The 17,340-nt window shown below is 36.2% G+C and overlaps 2 protein-coding genes across 2 annotated transcripts in view; one reads left to right on the top strand and one right to left on the bottom strand.

Annotated features, from left to right (window-relative positions):
* IMMP2L (inner mitochondrial membrane peptidase subunit 2) overlaps positions 1-17,340 on the top strand; it is a 1,077,920-nt gene that overhangs the window by 510,138 nt on the left and 550,442 nt on the right. The window lies entirely within an intron of this gene.
* Positions 5,285-7,890, bottom strand: LRRN3 (leucine rich repeat neuronal 3). The gene has a single exon (XM_062198944.1). It carries the CDS (start codon positions 7,798-7,800, stop codon positions 5,674-5,676), a length of 2,127 nt encoding a protein of 708 aa, XP_062054928.1. The 5' UTR covers positions 7,801-7,890; the 3' UTR covers positions 5,285-5,673.

Raw genomic sequence — 17,340 nt, 5'->3', positions numbered from 1 at the left:
CCTGCAGAGCCAGCATCCCATGTGGGCACTGGTTCAAGTCCCGGCTGCGCTACTTCCAATCCAGTTCTCTAGTATGGCCTCGGGAAGCAGTAGATGATGGCCTAAGTCCTTGGGCCCCTGCACCCGCATGGGCCCATATGTATAGTTTTATTTTTCCCCTAGATTTATTTATTTGTAAGGCAGATTGACAGAGAAACAGAGAAATAGGAAGAGATATTCCATCTGCTGGTTCACTCACTAAATGACTGCAAAAACCGGGGCTGGGCCAGGCCGAAACCAGGAGCCTGTAACTCCATCCAGGTCTCCCACATGTGTGGCAAGGGCTCAAGGACTTGGGCCATCTTTCACTGCTTCACCAGGTACATCAGCAGGGAACAGGGTCAGAAGTGAAACAGCCTGGACTTCAACATGCACTCTTGTATGCTGGTGTCGCAAGTGGTGGATTAAAACATTGTACCACAACACCAGCCCCAGTACATACGTAATTTTAAACTCAGTTATTTGTATTCTTTACTTTATTATTTTCTGACACAATATTTCTGATTTTTCATCTGAACAAATAGTCCATAGAAGTTTGTTTTTCTACATAGTTATTATAAGATCTTATAAGAGTTATTGTGAGTAAAGTACATATGTTCTCCTTTTTATAAACACATGAATGGTTCTTCAGAGCCACATTACCTTCTTGAAGCTGATGCCTCATTTTCTTGAGTGACCAATCTCTCTGAGTATACAATAGGGAAAATATGGCAGTTATCCATGTTTTTATACCTAGAAAGAATTTGTGATAAGTAAATGTGCCACTTAACTGAAGCAGTCTAAGGATAGTGTTAGACTAGTTTCTGTAAATATAGTGGAGAAGACCAATAATAAATTTGAACCAAGTTCCATATCAACATAGTGTCATAAGTAAAACATTTGGAACCAAGAAAAAAATTTCATAGTATTATCATTCTGTGAACATGTGGATTAAAAGTGTGTCTTTGCAATGTAAAATAACTAAGCCATATTCATGAAAACATTTAATAAGAAAATAAGCAAAAATATAATCCACTAGCATGTAAGTCCCTAGATGGTGAGGAATCTGTCCTGTTTACTGCTATTTTTTCCAGTGACTAAACGCCATACAATAAGTCTGCCTTGGATATAAACAAAATTAAAGGTAGTCAAAGGATTATACTAAAAATTATTTTAATTTGATGTTCATTCATATGTAGTTTTGATTAAAAATATTTCTGTCTAGTTAGAATAAAAATATAAGTGCTGGGCCGGCGCTGCGGCTCAATAAGCTAATCCTCCACCTGTGGTGCTGGCACACCAGGTTCTAGTCCCGGTCGGGGTGCCAGATTCTGTCCCGGTTGCCCCTCTTCCAGTCCAGCTCTCTGCTATGGCCCGGGAGTGCAGTGGAGGATGGTCCAAGTCCTTGGACCCAGCACCCGCATGGGAGACCAGGAGAAGCACCTGGCTCCTGGCTTCGGATCGGCGCAGCACGCCGGCCGCAGTGGCCATTAGAGGGTGAACCAACGGCAAAGGAAGACCTTTCTCTCTGTCTCTCTCACTGTCCATTTTGCCTGTCAAAAAGAAAAAAAATGTAAGTGTTGAAATAAATATTAAAAACTGTATGTGTATGTTGTTCTTTCTAGGCATATTACTGACAGCATGTTCTCTTCGACTTTGTTGACAATTACATGTTTTACTCTATACTGTTTTGTTTTAAAGTCATGTATTACTTAACAAAGAGGATATGTTCTAAGAAATGTGTTGCTAGATGATTTTGTTACTGTGTGAACAATGTACAGTGTTCTGTAGAAACCTGTGTGCTAGTGGTCAGCCAGCTGTTGTGATCTCTTATTGCAAAGAAGATGATGTAAACACAAGTTGTATGAGGGTGCTGCCTACATAGCATGGCATACTGTTTCACACTAAATTTATTTTATGAGTAGGAGTACAATCTAAAATAATGATAAGGGTAGAATATAGTAACTACCAAAGCCAGTAACATAATCATTTATTATCATTCTTAATGATATTGTAGCATGTGTAATTGAACTGCTATACTTTCATCCATCTGGCAGCATGGTAGGTTTGCTTACACCAGAACCGCCACTACACTTGAATAATCTATTGTGTTGTGATGTTAGAACAGCCAGGAAGTATCTAGGCAAAAGGAATTTTTCTGCATTATTATGATCATATGGGACCACCATTGTACATGTGGCAAATCATTGACTAAAATGTCACTAAGTGGTACTGACAATATTTTTGATTCAACTGAGAACACATATTTCAGGAAAATCTGAATTTTATTTTACACTATAAATTTCAAATTTAATTCATTTAAACTCACTTTTGTGAAAAGTCATTTTCCTCTATGCAAGGTGAGCAGGTCAGTTAGCATGCATAGAGGTATAAACTTCAGGAGTTTTATTTTTTTTTATTTGACAGATAGAGTTATAGACAGTGAATGAGAGAGAGAGAGAGAGAAAGGTCTTCCTTCTGTTGGTTCACCCCCCAAATGGCCACTACGGCCGGAGCTATACCAATCCAAAGCCAGGAGCCAGGTGCTTCCTCCTGGTCTCCCATGCGGGTGCAGGGACCCAAGCACTTGGGCTATCCTTCACTGCCTTCTGGGCCACAGCAGAGAGCTGGACTGGAAGAGGAGCAACTGGGACTAGAACCCTGTGCCCATATGGGATGCTGGCACTGCAGGTGGAGGATTAACCAAGTGAGCCATAGAGCTGGCCCCCAGGTGTTTTATTTGTTATAAGTAAGATCCTTTGCAACAGGTTCATCCATACATTATCACAAACTTGTAAAGTATGTTCTTTGAATACTTTGACCAGTGCTTAGTTAATTTTTTTTTTTGTGAATTTTAGGAAGTAACGTAGGGAGTATGAAACACCATTCTTGTAAGAAGCAAATGTCTTTATATTCTCATGGGCAATTTGGATTAAAATTTAAGGAAATCAATGGGATAATGATTTGCTTTGAGCATCTGCATTTATTTGACTTTAACAAAAATACTTTATTTCAGTGCTTATTACTAAATATTTATTCAGAATTCTTATTTCATAAAAATTTTCAAAAGAAATGTGCAGCTTAAAGTAGATCCTCATCTCTTGGATTTTCATGTTATGGTCTCTTCAGGCAGATAATTTTACAGGAAGCATACAAGATATCTGCTCAAGTTCTTGCTGACTTATACAATACCTGCATCCTAATAGGCCATATTTCAGTTCTTTTATTTGTGACAAATAGCTGAGCTTTTAAAAAGCTCTGTCCATGGTGTTGAAACCTCTCATGATGTATGAGCCATGTCTTGCTGATAAATTCTAATGTCAGCCTCTGTGTGATAGTGATTCATCAGGTTGTAAAATCTGTGCTTGGGAACCACATTGAATTAGCAAGTTCCATATTGTGGTGCTGTTAAAATTAACACAGTTTGTCCTTTCCTCTTAAAGAGTTCATAACAATTACCTTCCACATTATCAGAAACAGCTAGGATTTAATTAGAAACTGTCAATGCTGTCACAAATGAAATATCTGATAGTAATACATTGATATGACTACAGTGCTGGACATGTTCACAGACCAGTGACATGTTAATAATATGAAGAACACTATTGTAAGAAAAGTTAAATACTTGATTATCAGTATGCACAGTAGCAATTAACATGTAGGCCTTGTAGCTTTATAGAAATAAACAACTTGCCTATAAAAACTATGGCTTATTATCATAGATTGTCTTTTATTATTTCAGGATGCTTCCTTTTTACAAAAATAAATTTATTTTTGCAGAACTGTGGACTTTTTGTTACTAACAAATGATTAAAGCTCTCAAAGATCTTAGTTGTTATTCCAAGTGATATCCTCACATTTCCTATATAAGATTTTTAAATAACTTGTAATGTTCTTGGCACTTCAATTCAATGATCTGCAGTATTTTCAACTGTGGTTTTTATTCACTTTAAATATAGTCTTAGAGGACTGCATTTCTTTTTTTCTTTTCTTTGACTTTAAATTAGTTTCAGCAACTTTTCCTTTATTTAAGAAAACTATCCTCCTAACTTTTTAGTGAACTCTGGAACTGAGTTATGCAATTTTTATATTGGGATGAATTATATAAAAGGGAGAATTGCACTGAATTATACTTGATGAACTTTTACTAGTAACCAAATATATTTTTAGCAAATTTCTTTAATTTATAAGATTTATTTATTTATTTGAAAGGCAGAATTATTGAGAGAGAAGGAGAGAGAGAAGAGAGAAGAGAGAAAGAGAGAAGTGAGAGAGAGAGAGAGAGAGAGAGAGAGAGAGAGAAAGAGAGATCTTTCATCTGCTGGTTCACTCCCCAGATGGCAGCAATGGCCACAGCTGAGCTGATCTGAAGCCAGAAGCCAGGAGGTTCCTCCAGGTCTCCCAAATGGGTTCAGTGGCTGAAGCACATCTTATACTGCATTTCCAGATGTACCAGCAGGGAGCTGGATTGGAATGGAGTAGCCAGGACTGGAACCAGCACCCATATGGGATGCCAACACTCCAGGCAGTAGCTTTATGCACTATGCCACAGTGCTGGCTCCTTTTTAGTGAATTTCTAAATTACTACTATTGGAACAAGAGATGTTTCCTTGCTATGTTTGCAGCGTAGAAAATTACTTTATTTCATTGCTATTTGAGTGAAGCTTATTAAATGTTTAGCATTGGAGATATATGAAATTTATACCTAGATCATAAGTCCTACCAATATTTGGCAACATTTTCTGCAAAGCAAGTAGTCTAAAGCTTAGCTGCTACTAATTATTAAAGTAAGACTTTCAATTGCTCAGATATTGGATTCATATTATCTGAAGATAATAAATTAATCCACTCCAAAAGTTGTTAAGAAAAAAAATCTTTATGTGAATACATAATTTCCTGAAGGTTTTATTTCTCTTGCTAGTTCTAATGTGTTAAAGTGTTACAGTGTTAAATATACTATTATTATTAACTTTTAACACTGGTAAAATTCTTTCTAAAATCAATTTTTGGAAATCATAAAAATGTAGTTTCAAAACCCAATAAAAGTATATTACTGTTAGCATTCTAAATTTCATTATGGAATACCACTTTTGGAAAATGCTGTCATTTAAATGATATCTGATCAGATGATATTTCCCAGAAATTACTCTTTATTTAGAAACAAAAACAAGACAAAAGCAATTGATTTTAATCCAAAATGTATTTTTCCTTATAAAAGAGGTCCACATACTCACTGTGTCTACTCTACAGAATCTGTCCTTTTTGTTACACCACGTGTCAATTCAAGTTTATCTGGTCACTGCAAAAACTCGTGGCTAATATGTGTAATACAACACAGGAGGAGGTATTGCTCAGTTCAACTACTCTTATATACTTAAAAAAAAATACAGAAATGTTTTTGTCCACTTTAACTGTAGTCCAGACATAAAAGTTACGTGAAAGTTCTAGAAAATGGAATTATTTTATTTGGTTGCCACAGTACCCTTTGAAGCCAGTTACTTAAAATGCTGAACTTGTACATATTTCCATTGGTCAGGAGCAGCATTGGTGAAGCTTAAACTGTCATTCTAGAAAGTAATATTTCTCTGCCTTTCTTTGTTAAGCACAACTGCAAGTCTTGAGCGTTTCTTCGAAGTCATTTTATTGGTTGTTGATTTAGGGCATATTTGTTGGCACTCCTATGACAGTTGCTTTCACTTCCAGTGATGTACTTTTTTCTTTACCTGCTTCCCAAAGGTTTATCAGAGGAGGATAAAGCTCACTGAATGCAAAGGTTGGATTCTGTAAGTAATTCCCCACATAGCTATGTCCACCATCACAGTTCGTTTCTTGAGAGAGGCAGTTGAACAGACAGATCACACCAACAATCCCGAGGAGGCCTCCAAGGCAGGCCATGAACGTTGTGGAGTTACTCTTTTCATACTGTTTTCGATCTGGGTCCAAACCTTTTGTTGTGACATTTACACATTGTTTTCTACTTTTCTGGTAGATGGTGGGAATATCAATGCAAATTTTATACTCAGTTGATGGGTTCAGATGGGTAAGATTATATACCTTGACATCTGATGGTATTCGAGCACTTTGAGCAGCATGAGAATTTTCAGTCTTGACAAAGGCTGTCCACTTCACACTGGATTTGAGAATTTTAGAACTTGTTTTCCAAGACACCAGAACTGAATTGGCCTGAATATCTCTTATTTTAATATTCAAAGATCCATTGTTATCCCTGGGAAGAGAACCATCCACTTTGATCATAACAGACTTCAAGTCAGCACCAACTAGGTTAGTTGCTATACAAGTATATAAACCCCCTTCTTTTGGGGTTATGCCACTTATATCTAGCGTGCCTTCCGAATGGACATAGAACTTGTCTATTAGAGTATTAGGTAAGAGTTTTTGACCAGAGGGTGTTATCCAGTAGATTTCAGGCTGTGGCTCTGCAGTAGCTCTGCAGTGTAAGGAAACATAGCTCTTAGCTTCTACATCCAGGTTAGAAGGAAAGCTCTCAGGAGCTATAAGAGGGAGGCAGATTTCCATCATGTCCCTGAAGTGCACTTGCCTAACATTCTGGCCTTGGAATTCAGGTGGGTCCACACAAAACAGTGAATCTGGCTCCATAAATCTAATATTGGTTTTGTTCATATTAATCCAACGGATGACACAGTCACACCTGATGGGGTTGCTGTGTATGCTGATTTCTTTAAGATTTGGCAGAGACTCAATTGTACCATGATACAGGGCACTGAGGGCATTGCTGTTCAGCATGAGTGATTCCAGTTTAGGGAGTCTGAAAAATGCATTGGGGTGAATGTAAGATAATCTGGGATTGTTTGTAGCTTCTATTTTCCTTAAATCTGGCAAGTTATCCACAGCAAGGCTGTCGATGGAAATCAGCTCGGGCATGTTATTTATCCCCAGCTCCTTTAAGTGTAGCATGTTGCTGAAGTCACCCCTTCGTATCCTATTAATAGGATTTTTATTTAAATCCAAAAATTTGAGGTTAACAACTTTCTGAAGAGCAACATGGGGCACTTTAATAAGCCTGTTGTCATAAAAAGAGATGCTTTCTAAGTTTTCAAGGCCAACCAAGGCATTATCTGGTATTTCTGTGAGGTTTATACCAGCTATAACCAGGCTTCGAAGATTGATAAGAGGCTTAAAGTTCATGTCTTTGATTCTGATGATTGGATTTTCCCCAATCATCAGAATCTCTAGATTTGGAAGAGCGTCAAACCACTTACTGTTGATCATCTGCAGTCTATTTGAATTGAGATGAAGCCGAAGAAGATTATGTAGGCCAATAAAGGCTCCGGGTGAAATTGTAGAAAGCAAGTTGTGATTAATGTAGAGTTCTTGTAAATTGCTTAGTCCAGACAGACATTTTTCAGGCAGCTCAGTAAGTTTGTTTTCTTCTAGGTACACAGAAAGGAGCTGAGACATCTTTTTTACATTAATGTTGGTGACTGAAGATAAATTGTTTTGAGATAAGTCCAGGCCAGTGAGGTTTACTGGAAAGTCTATGGAATAGTCAATTTTTGCAATATTGTTAGTCTGTAGGAGCAGAATCTGTGTGTCGGCAGGCAATCTCGCTGGGAAGTTTAAAAGACCTAAATCATTACAATCCACTGTGGATGCTTCCATATAAATGGATCTGGGTGTAAACCAAGGCCTGATTTCACACGTACATAACTGTGGGCAATCCACTTTTTTGTCTACAGCGTGTACTAGTGTAGTGATAGCTAGGCCAAGTAGCACATGAATTCGGAGTGGCATGTCCTTCATCTTAGCTTTTTTCTTCAGATATTTAATGGGCCCTTAAGGATTCCACAGTCAATGCTGGTAAGTTCAGTAAGTGCTGATTGATAAAGGAAATACTGGTATTTGTCAAATGATGAATGCCATAGAACTATAGAGTTTTTCTTCATGGAAATAAATGCCAGTGCCAAAATTGCATTGTCCAAAAATGTCATGCATATTGGAGAAAAGAAGGTCAATGTCTCCTTAATGATATGATATTGATGTACTTTTGGAAGATGGAGTATGTATAGATGGTCATAAGAGACTGAGAAATTCATTTATTTAGATGTATAATATTCAAATCCCATGCTTGTTCAGTACTTGCAGGAATAGCAGCATTATGCTAAATGTAATGAAATAAAGTATAAAAGAAAAGAGAGAAAAATAATTAGTACAAAGGAAAAAACATAATATCAATTAATTATAATTATTCCATGTATAAATAATTTACATGGGGCTTTTAGGGTTTACAGTTACTTCAATATGTTTTAACAACTTTATCCTTGTTTTTACCATCCTTGGTAGTTCTTGGCCCAGACCTTGGACATACTGAGAAATTTAATCTTTAGACACCTGAAATTTCATTAAGTATGTGCGTCCAGAATTTTTCAAATATTTACTTGTTTACACCTTATAATTATTCTCAGTATGTTTTCATTCTTCTTGAAAATTAGTCACAGGGACAAATGGAAAATAACCTTCCAATGATGATGCATTTTTTTCTCCTGAGAGAGGAAAGAATAGTATAAATAAATAATAATCTTGTGTTACAATCAAATGAATTAGAATACTGTTTCTCAAGTTCCCCAAGTACAGCATTGCAGGCAAAATTATAAAATGCTTGTTAAATGAGCTAAAAGTAACGGTATGTAGCTGAGTGTCCCATTGAGTATGTACTTTTCTTGGTAGATTCCTTTATAGAGGGACTTGAGTTTTGCATTGTTTGAAAGAGATTATATCTACTTTGCTGTAGATGTACCTGTACATTATTATTCTTAACCAAGGTTCACATTAATGTTTGACTGTTTTATTTATCTTTGAGAATAATTTATATTCCACTAGTCACTAACAATAAAAAGTTAATAAGCATCAGCGAAAACACTCACGTAGTCCCAAGCGCTGTCTTAACTTTTGCACAAAACATCTAACCCCACCATTAGTTTGAATTTGTGTTCAGTAGATTCTGAGCCCATGGAGGAAAGAATCTATCACAGTGCTTTTTTTACTGCAGTTGTCTGGTCAATCCTCTTTACTTTATAGAGTCCCCTACAATCTGTGGTCCTTCCCACACAGCCCCACCTGAAGTGTTCATCTTCATCTTTTGCCATTTCTCTACATGCAACTTTCTATGTTGGCAGAGCTATGGGTGCCTCACTTTGTTCTTGCTGCCTGCAAGTCATATTTCCTTGTTTTGAATTAACTCTTTTTCAAACTTCAGTTCAACCACCTCCCTTCTGGGAAGCCTTTGTATAACCTCTCCCTGTAGCTGCACTTAGCTGTTACTCCACAGTTGCCCCATCACCCCAGTGCACAACTCTCTATGTTGGAATGTTTCTCTGATTATTTCCTTCACCAGGCATTAATCTCCTGGAAAACATCAGGTTTGCTTGACTTTGCATCCCCAGCTCCTGGGCATGCTAATTAGAATGCAGTAGATGCTCAAGAAATGTTTTAAATGAGCTGGTAAATCAGTTTTACTAAAAAAATTTACATATGCATCTTTTTGCATGAAATGTAAGTAGCTCAATTCAATTAAATCCTATTTTCAATAAATTTAGTGCTGTGACTCACATCAGTCTATTATTTACACAGAATTTGCATTTGCTGTGTTACCAAAATCCAGATATTAAATTTAAGGATGTTTCAAAGACACATTGGACTTCAAGAAAAAAGTTAATCTAGTATTATATCTGTGGTTTATTCTGATAACACTTATTGAACACCTTCTGTGTGCCAGTTATTTCACTGATAACTAGAGAGGGAAAAGATGGCTTAGATGGAGTCACTAAGTAAGCTTTCAGTCTGGAGGGTAAACACAAGTAAACAGAGGTTACCATTCCTTTGAGGGCTTATGTAGAGGCATGTAGGAGGTACATCTGCATGTAAGTAAAACAGAAATCTATTGCCTCTTTATACCAAGAATGAAGAAGAAACCTCAGTACATGGTACAAAATATGTTTCTGTATGTTCCTATATATCACTCAGCTGAAAATGGAGGAACCATAACTCATGCAGGTTAATCAGATTGATCTAGTTTCCCTAGCAAAGAGGAGCCTGTCAATTACTTTATGTTAACTACAGATTTGGAAATACTAAGCATTAAGTATTCTTTCATGGGCAATGTTAATGTCACCTTTGATGTTGTAATTATTTTGGTGTCTTTCAAAATACCTGTTTATGTTGTATTAGAAACTCCTTTCTGATCCCATTTCATAGCTTATGTAGCTGTATGCTAAGAACAATCACAGTTTTGAACCAGATTTTTCTGCAACCTCTGAAATGAGAGTTCTTATAGTGATGAACAAATGCAAATTTCATTTCTCTACATTGGCAGTAAGGGAGGCATGATACAGAATATAGAAATTAGCCTTTCTTTATCATAATATTTATTTTATTCTATATCTTGTGGTTATGATTATGAGATTTTCACCAACAGACTATTTGGCAAGGGCTATTTGCAGGTTGCTAATGTGGTAATAATGCTATCTCATTGGCTGTTTATTTATGTTAATAATGACCTTTTGAGATAGGTCACAAGGTAGTTTGCCATTTTTCAGTGTAAGGTTCTTCTGCCTGAAATCATACAGCTAATAAATGAGGGGGGTAAGACCAGTACCCAGGCTTTGTCTTTAGAATTGCAGTGCTTTCTAGTAAGCTACACATACGCACGAACTTTTAACAAAAACATAGTATGGTGTTTTTATTTTTTTAGGGAAAGGTGTCATTATTATATTTTTTAACATTTCAAGTTTAGAAAAGTAATTTATCAATTGACTAATAATGTTACAATGTGATATGTACTAGTCAAACATAAAAAGGACTAGTATATAAAATGTACAAAATCCAAATTTATTAAAATGAGAAATATGGCTGAGAGAAGAGATTACAAATTCTTGAATCTGCTGTCAATGCTTTTGCTCCATTTAGAAAAGGGTGCCTGGAAATAAAAATTGTGAATCTACAATTTACTTGTGAGACATATTTACTATATGAGACAAATTAGTCCTTAGAGTTCTAATTATAGTCAACAGAAATGACCGCCTGCACATCCACTTTAGGAATAACATACATGTTGTCATGAGAACTGGAGTGCTTAAATCTCTTGGTCCTGGGTGTGACGTCAGGCCCCAAACCCCTGTGTTAGGAAGCTTTTCTTGAACTTTATCTTGGTCACCTCTCACTATTTGTTTGTCATTTGTTTACATTTCATTATTTCCTTACTAGATGTGAGATAATTAAGTACTAGATTATTAATAGACATTGGATTATTAAAGCATTGGAATTTTATATAATGACTTTACTAGACATTTTATTATTCTATTTTCTTGCTAGAATATAAAATTATTATCATCAGGGATGGCATTCACCTCACCTTTGATTTGATTATGTTAGTATGTTTACCTTAACTTTACAAATTGTTAACAACTGTTTGCTAATTGATAACTCACAGTGTCTTTCTGTAACTTGTGTTGGATGATTGCATATGGAATAGTGATTAAAGCTACCTTTTTTTTCCCTAAGTATCTGGCAGTAAACAACACAGTCAGAAAAGAATGAAGAGCAAAAGATACACACCTAGATTTTTACAAGGCAAATACTATGTTTTCTCTGATTTGTGGTAACTAATAGAGTAATGTATATGAGTGAAGTTGATATTTTGAGAATTGATTATTTTTTACAGTCCTTGTCCGTACTATTGAGGAACAGTGTTGCTTTTTTTTCCTTACTATTTGTTGAATTCTTTACTTAGTGGAGGGTTATTCTTGTGATTATAAAATAAGCTTGGCCGGCGCCGCAGCTCACTAGGCTAATCCTCTGCCTTGCGGCACTGGCACACCGGGTTCTAGTCCCGGTCGGGGCACCGGATTCTGTCCCGGTTGCCCCTCTTCCAGGCCAGCTCTCTGCTGTGGCCAGGGAGTGCAGTGGAGGATGGCCCAAGTCCTTGGGCCCTGCACCCCATGGGAGACCAGGAGAAGCACCTGGCTCCTGCCATCGGTTCAGCGTGGTGCGCCGGCCACAGCGCGCCTACCGCGGCGGCCATTGGAGGGTGAACCAACGGCAAAAGGAAGACCTTTCTCTCTGTCTCTCTCTCTCACTGTCCACTCTGCCTGTCAAAAATTAAAATAAAAAAAAAAAAGCTGAAAGTATATCATTGTAAAAATTAAAAGAAAGAATTAAAAAACGAAGGAGGAGGGGGATGGGATTATGGGCAGGAGGGAAAGTAGGGTGGGAAGTATCTCTAGGCTCCTAATCTAGTATATATGAAATACATGAAATTTGTTCACCTATGTAAATTTAAAAACTTGTAAAAAAATAAAGAATGAGACACTTATCCTAAATTGTGTCCACTAGCAAAAAAGAAATTGATTCACTTTGCTGACACCAGTCTAAATACATAGCTGTTCTTTAGAGCCATGTTTTAACTTACCACTGAGAACATTGTTTCTGCTTCAGCCACTGGAGGATTTAGGCTAGATCACACATATAAGGTTGATATTGATTTTAGAGGAAGGCTATGCACACACATGCACACACATATATCTATACACATATACTTATATGCATATAGATTGATACATAGATTTACACACATCTTTATAAAATTTTTAAATAAGCTAATCGTATCATTCAAAATAAATTCTTAATTTCATTTTATATTTTTGAGACTTTAAATTCCCAAAACACTTGAGCTCTTCTCCATTACTCTCATCTTTCTCTCTCCTACATCCTTTTTGAATAAAATATAAACTATCTAAAAAACTTAAATTAGATAACATTGATACACTTACACAGTTCCTATACCCCATCAGTTAGCAAGCATTTTTTCCTTTTAAAATAAGAGTGAAAAATTTGTATTTCAGAAAAATCTATATTTCAGCCAGTATTTTAAAGGCTTTTGGACTGTTGTTTAGGAAGATGTACAGGAGACTACCATGAGGCTGAGATATTGTATTACAGGGTAGATGGGTTGAGATGGTGGTAAACTGGGTAATACATAAATAAGAATGTCTTTTTATCCCTTGAATTATTATGATTGTTAAGTCATATTCAAGTAACTATTACTAAAAGGAGATATATTTTCATTCAGTGATTCCAGGGTGGTCACCATACTCATAGGCACTATGAACTGATGCATAATTAACTATTATTCTTTTCATATATTTTCTTCATGTAAAGTTATTTAAGAAAACCATCTTTTGTGCTGCTTTTCCATTTTTAAGGCAATATAACTTTTCATATATTAAAGCAAAATAAATTATAATTGGATATTTTGTAAGTTTAGAAGATCATGTATTTGAAATATCATTATGAACAAAATCCCACGTTTCAATAAACAATATGGAGGCTTTTAAAAAATGGTTTGAATGGGTGTCTCAGAGATTTAGCATTTAATAGAGATTATCATCTATCCACTCTCATTTATCCATCCAAACCTTAAATAAACATCTGTGAAAGCCTACTGCCTTAGTTAATGTGCTTTCATGTATAATCTTTTCTTTTTATATCATCTTCAAAAATTGAAAGACTAAAAATTATTTTTATTGATAGAATTTAAATTGGTAACTAAGCTTTTGTGTCTGTTGGGGGGTGGAACTTTTTTGACATTTAAAAAAACACTTGAAGGGCTGGCGCTGCGGCTCACTAGGCTAATCCTCCGCCTGTGCCGCTGGCACCCTGGGTTCTAGTCCCGGTCGGGGCGCCAGATTCTGTCCCGGTTGCTCCTCTTCCAGTCCAGCTCTCTGCTGTGGCCCAGGAGTGCAGTGTAGGATGGCCCAGGTCCTTGGGCCCTGCACCCGCATGGGAGACCAGGAGGAAGCACCTGGCTCCTGGCTTCGGATCAACGCGGTGTGCCGGCTGCAGCGCGCCAGCCGTAGTGGCCATTTGGGGGTGAACCAACGGAAGGAAGGCCTTTCTCTCTGTTGCTCTCTCTCTCACTGTCTAACTCTACCTGTCAAAAAAAAAAAAAAAAAAAAAAAAAAACCTTGAAAATGTAGTGTTTTCCTAATAATTTGTCCTTCTATGCTCTCTCAGTTTTTCTCAAAAAAAAGCTTATTCACTTTTTCTTATTGATGCCCCCATGTAGATTTTGCCTGAGGAAAAATCCAGGCCTGAAGCATTTTTTGTGGGATGTTGACAACATGTTTAGGCCAGTAAGAAAGGGGATTTTTTCACTTCTCCTCATATCTTGTATCTGTAATACTTGTGGACGCTCATCATACCCACGATTTCTTCTTAGAGAAATTTTTAGATCGGAAAGTCTAAAAATTCAGTTTGCTGCTAGATATAATTTTATGTGGGAACTTTTATTTACACACCTACTTTTTTTAGTGAAGAGATCTTCATTCTTCAGCTTCTTCATCTGTGTTTCAACCATTTAAAAATCACTGATTGAATATCTACTGTTGGCAGGTGCCTTAGAAGACACTGTAATAACCATAACTAGAATGAAATACTCGCTCACCAAATTATCATATATCAAAGGATAAATAGCTAAGGAGAGCACCCTGCAGTAGATTTGATTTACAGTAAAGGGCTGTCCAGTTCTCTGAGAAGATGCAATGGAAGGAATGCATCTGTCTATCTAACAGGAACAGCTTGAACATTCCAGGTCTTTGGCAATGCTCACACACAAAAAAAAAACCAACTGGAGTGTAGTGGGGAAACAGTGGAAAAGCAGATCTGAAACCCACTATTCTTCAGGTGAATTTTTTAATGCTAATGCTCAAGAACAAAGTGTACCTTCTTCCTTGTACCTCATTATGTGTATTATAAAGACTACAGAGTCTGAGGAAGAAAAACATTTTGATACTTAAGTTAAAAAAAAATTGGTGAAGATAGAGAGTTGCCATGGCTACATTAAAACCCAGTTTTTCCTTTTCTTCTATAGCAAATTGCTAGCTAAGTTCATTTGTAAAAAAGAAGTTAAAATCTATTCTCCCATTATCTGACTTTGTATTCTTTTGTTATAAGACTTGGTCTTTCTTCGATTCTAATTGAAGGTTCCGTATCCCCAAGGTATTGTTGAGTTATGCTAAATGCATCCCCCATAAAAAGCTCTTCTTTTTTCCTTGGGAACTATTTATTTTCCAGTTTCTCAAACCTAATTACTTGAATTTGTATTTCAACTTTCAAGAAGTGGATAATGGTATTTAGAATAGTTCAATGAATACTATCCTTAAAGTATTATCTGTTAAGAAAATGATACAGGGAAACAAAATTTGCTTTGCATTAAGAAACATGGCCATGTGTAGTAGGTTATTTTGTGGTTAGGATACCTCACTTTCCTGTTCTAGTGGTTATGGATTTTTTAATATTTAGAAGTTGGTTTGCATGAACATTAAGATTTCTTTCACATTATAAACTTATTTAACACATGATACTATTCTATGAACATGAAACAGTTTTTAAAAGGTGTCTAACAACTGGCTGTAAATAAACTCATTTATGTTCTTTTGGCCTTTGCATTGCACTTGATCACAAGTTTACAGTCAATACTCTGGTCCTATGCCATTCAAAAACTAGAATCAGTGAATTTTGGTGATTATGGGGATTTTAAAGGCTATCAAATTAATTACCTGCCATTTTTCCTATATCATATTATGTCTTCACAATAGTGAATGAAACAGAGAGTTACTTTAGTCATCAAATTAAGCAAATTAAGGTAAACTAACCACAAGGGAACTGAATTTAGTATTAACCACTAATCTCTCTTTCCTCTCAAAATGCTTATTGAATCAGTCACCCTCATCTTTTCAGACTGGTGTTTCCCCAACTGGAACAGTGAACTGCCTTTTTTGTTGACTTGTTGGTTGCTTCTCCTAAAGTTTTACTTTAGTGCAAAGTTGAGTGTTGCGGAAGGCAAACTAGAGTAAGCAAATCTCTTGTCTAGGCTCAGTCTTGCTGGGAAGAAGACAAATCACATTGCTCTTTGAGTCTTAGTTTTCAAGAATATGTGGGCCTTGAACTAAGCTTTCAGTGTTGTTTCCAAATTGATTGTTGATGTTCTGTGAAATCCCAAAAGATTTGTTTGAAGAAGTTCATCTATTAGTATAAAATCCTTCTCATTGTATGATTGCATGCAGTAAAATGTACATCATGTATACCCTTGTGTTTAGCAGCTACTATCTTTGAGTGGATTTTTACATTTTGAAATCTGAAACTTTAAGGTTCTTGAACTGTCAAAGATTCTCTTATTATTATGGAAATACACAAAGGTTTTTTTTCTTCACTAAAGGAAGGGGATTTGATATTTTTTGTTATGTTTAGACCTTATATTCTGACACAGAAAGCATTAATATAGATCTTAAATCAGGCAGTTCTATTCCTGAGAAACCAGGCCCAGATTACTTCTTTAGATAAAAACCTAAGTTTGCAATTAATTTCTCTTGGAGTGACCAATAGTAATTTAAATAGCACAATTCTTGAGAGAGAGAGAGAAAGAGGAATATGTATAGGGAAGATTCTGAAGGAGTCTTGGAATTTTCATCTTTTTGTCTGCTGCTGTTTTCAGAACTTGAAGATTTTGTGCTTTTCGGGATCCAAAGGAATGAATTCAACAGAATCAGGATAATTTTTGTAAAAAAAAAATTCAAATGTGGTTCCCCAATACATTGGATTTGTGGAGGCCAGTGATATTGTAGATACAGTTCAGATAGGGTGGTTTGCAGTACAGAATCCCTTTTATGGTTTTCTTTTAATAGAGCAGGCAAGTCAATCTGAGTCTCAGGAGTGTTTCTTATTGGTGTAGTGATTTCTGTATACTTGAAAATTACCAGCTTGTCACGATACTGTCATTTCTCATTATGAAAAGAATTCTGATTTGTATTTATTTTTAATTATAGTTTTTGCTCAACTGAGCACTTCATTAATAGCATTAGATGTGAAGTTGATTTTTGTACATGAGTAGCAAAACAAACGCTGTTTCTAAGTCATAACTTGTCTGTCTATGCTTGTATTTCTCCTATGAGCATATTGGGGAACTCTGATTTAAAATGTGGCATAACAGTACATTATTCAATATAGCTTCAGAGCCAATGGGTTTTTATTGCCTGATTTGCCTTTTTAGTTTCCTTTTATATCATTCCTTTGTTACTTAGCATGTGTAGCTCTCTCTGGAGAAAAGCACTCATTTGCCCATTATCCTTCACATTTACTCATCTTATATTGAGGTGTAATAATCTTATTTTCCAAACTGGGAAATAGAGCCATGGGAAACTTGGCTTGGGTTATAGTTGAACTACAGATCCCCATAAGAGAAATACCTCTCCATGAAATGACCTACACTTCAGCAGCACAGGGTATTGT

Source organism: Lepus europaeus, chromosome 1 (genome assembly GCF_033115175.1).
Source record: "Lepus europaeus isolate LE1 chromosome 1, mLepTim1.pri, whole genome shotgun sequence".
NCBI lineage: Eukaryota > Metazoa > Chordata > Mammalia > Lagomorpha > Leporidae > Lepus > Lepus europaeus.
Note: the sequence above shows the minus strand (reverse complement) of the source record. Positions and strands in the feature narration are given on the sequence as shown.

What these genes read in the sequence shown, in the direction of transcription:
- LRRN3 (XM_062198944.1), bottom strand. Translation starts at nt 7,800, where the DNA reads ATGAAGGACATGCCACTCCGAATTCATGTGCTACTTGGCCTAGCTATC.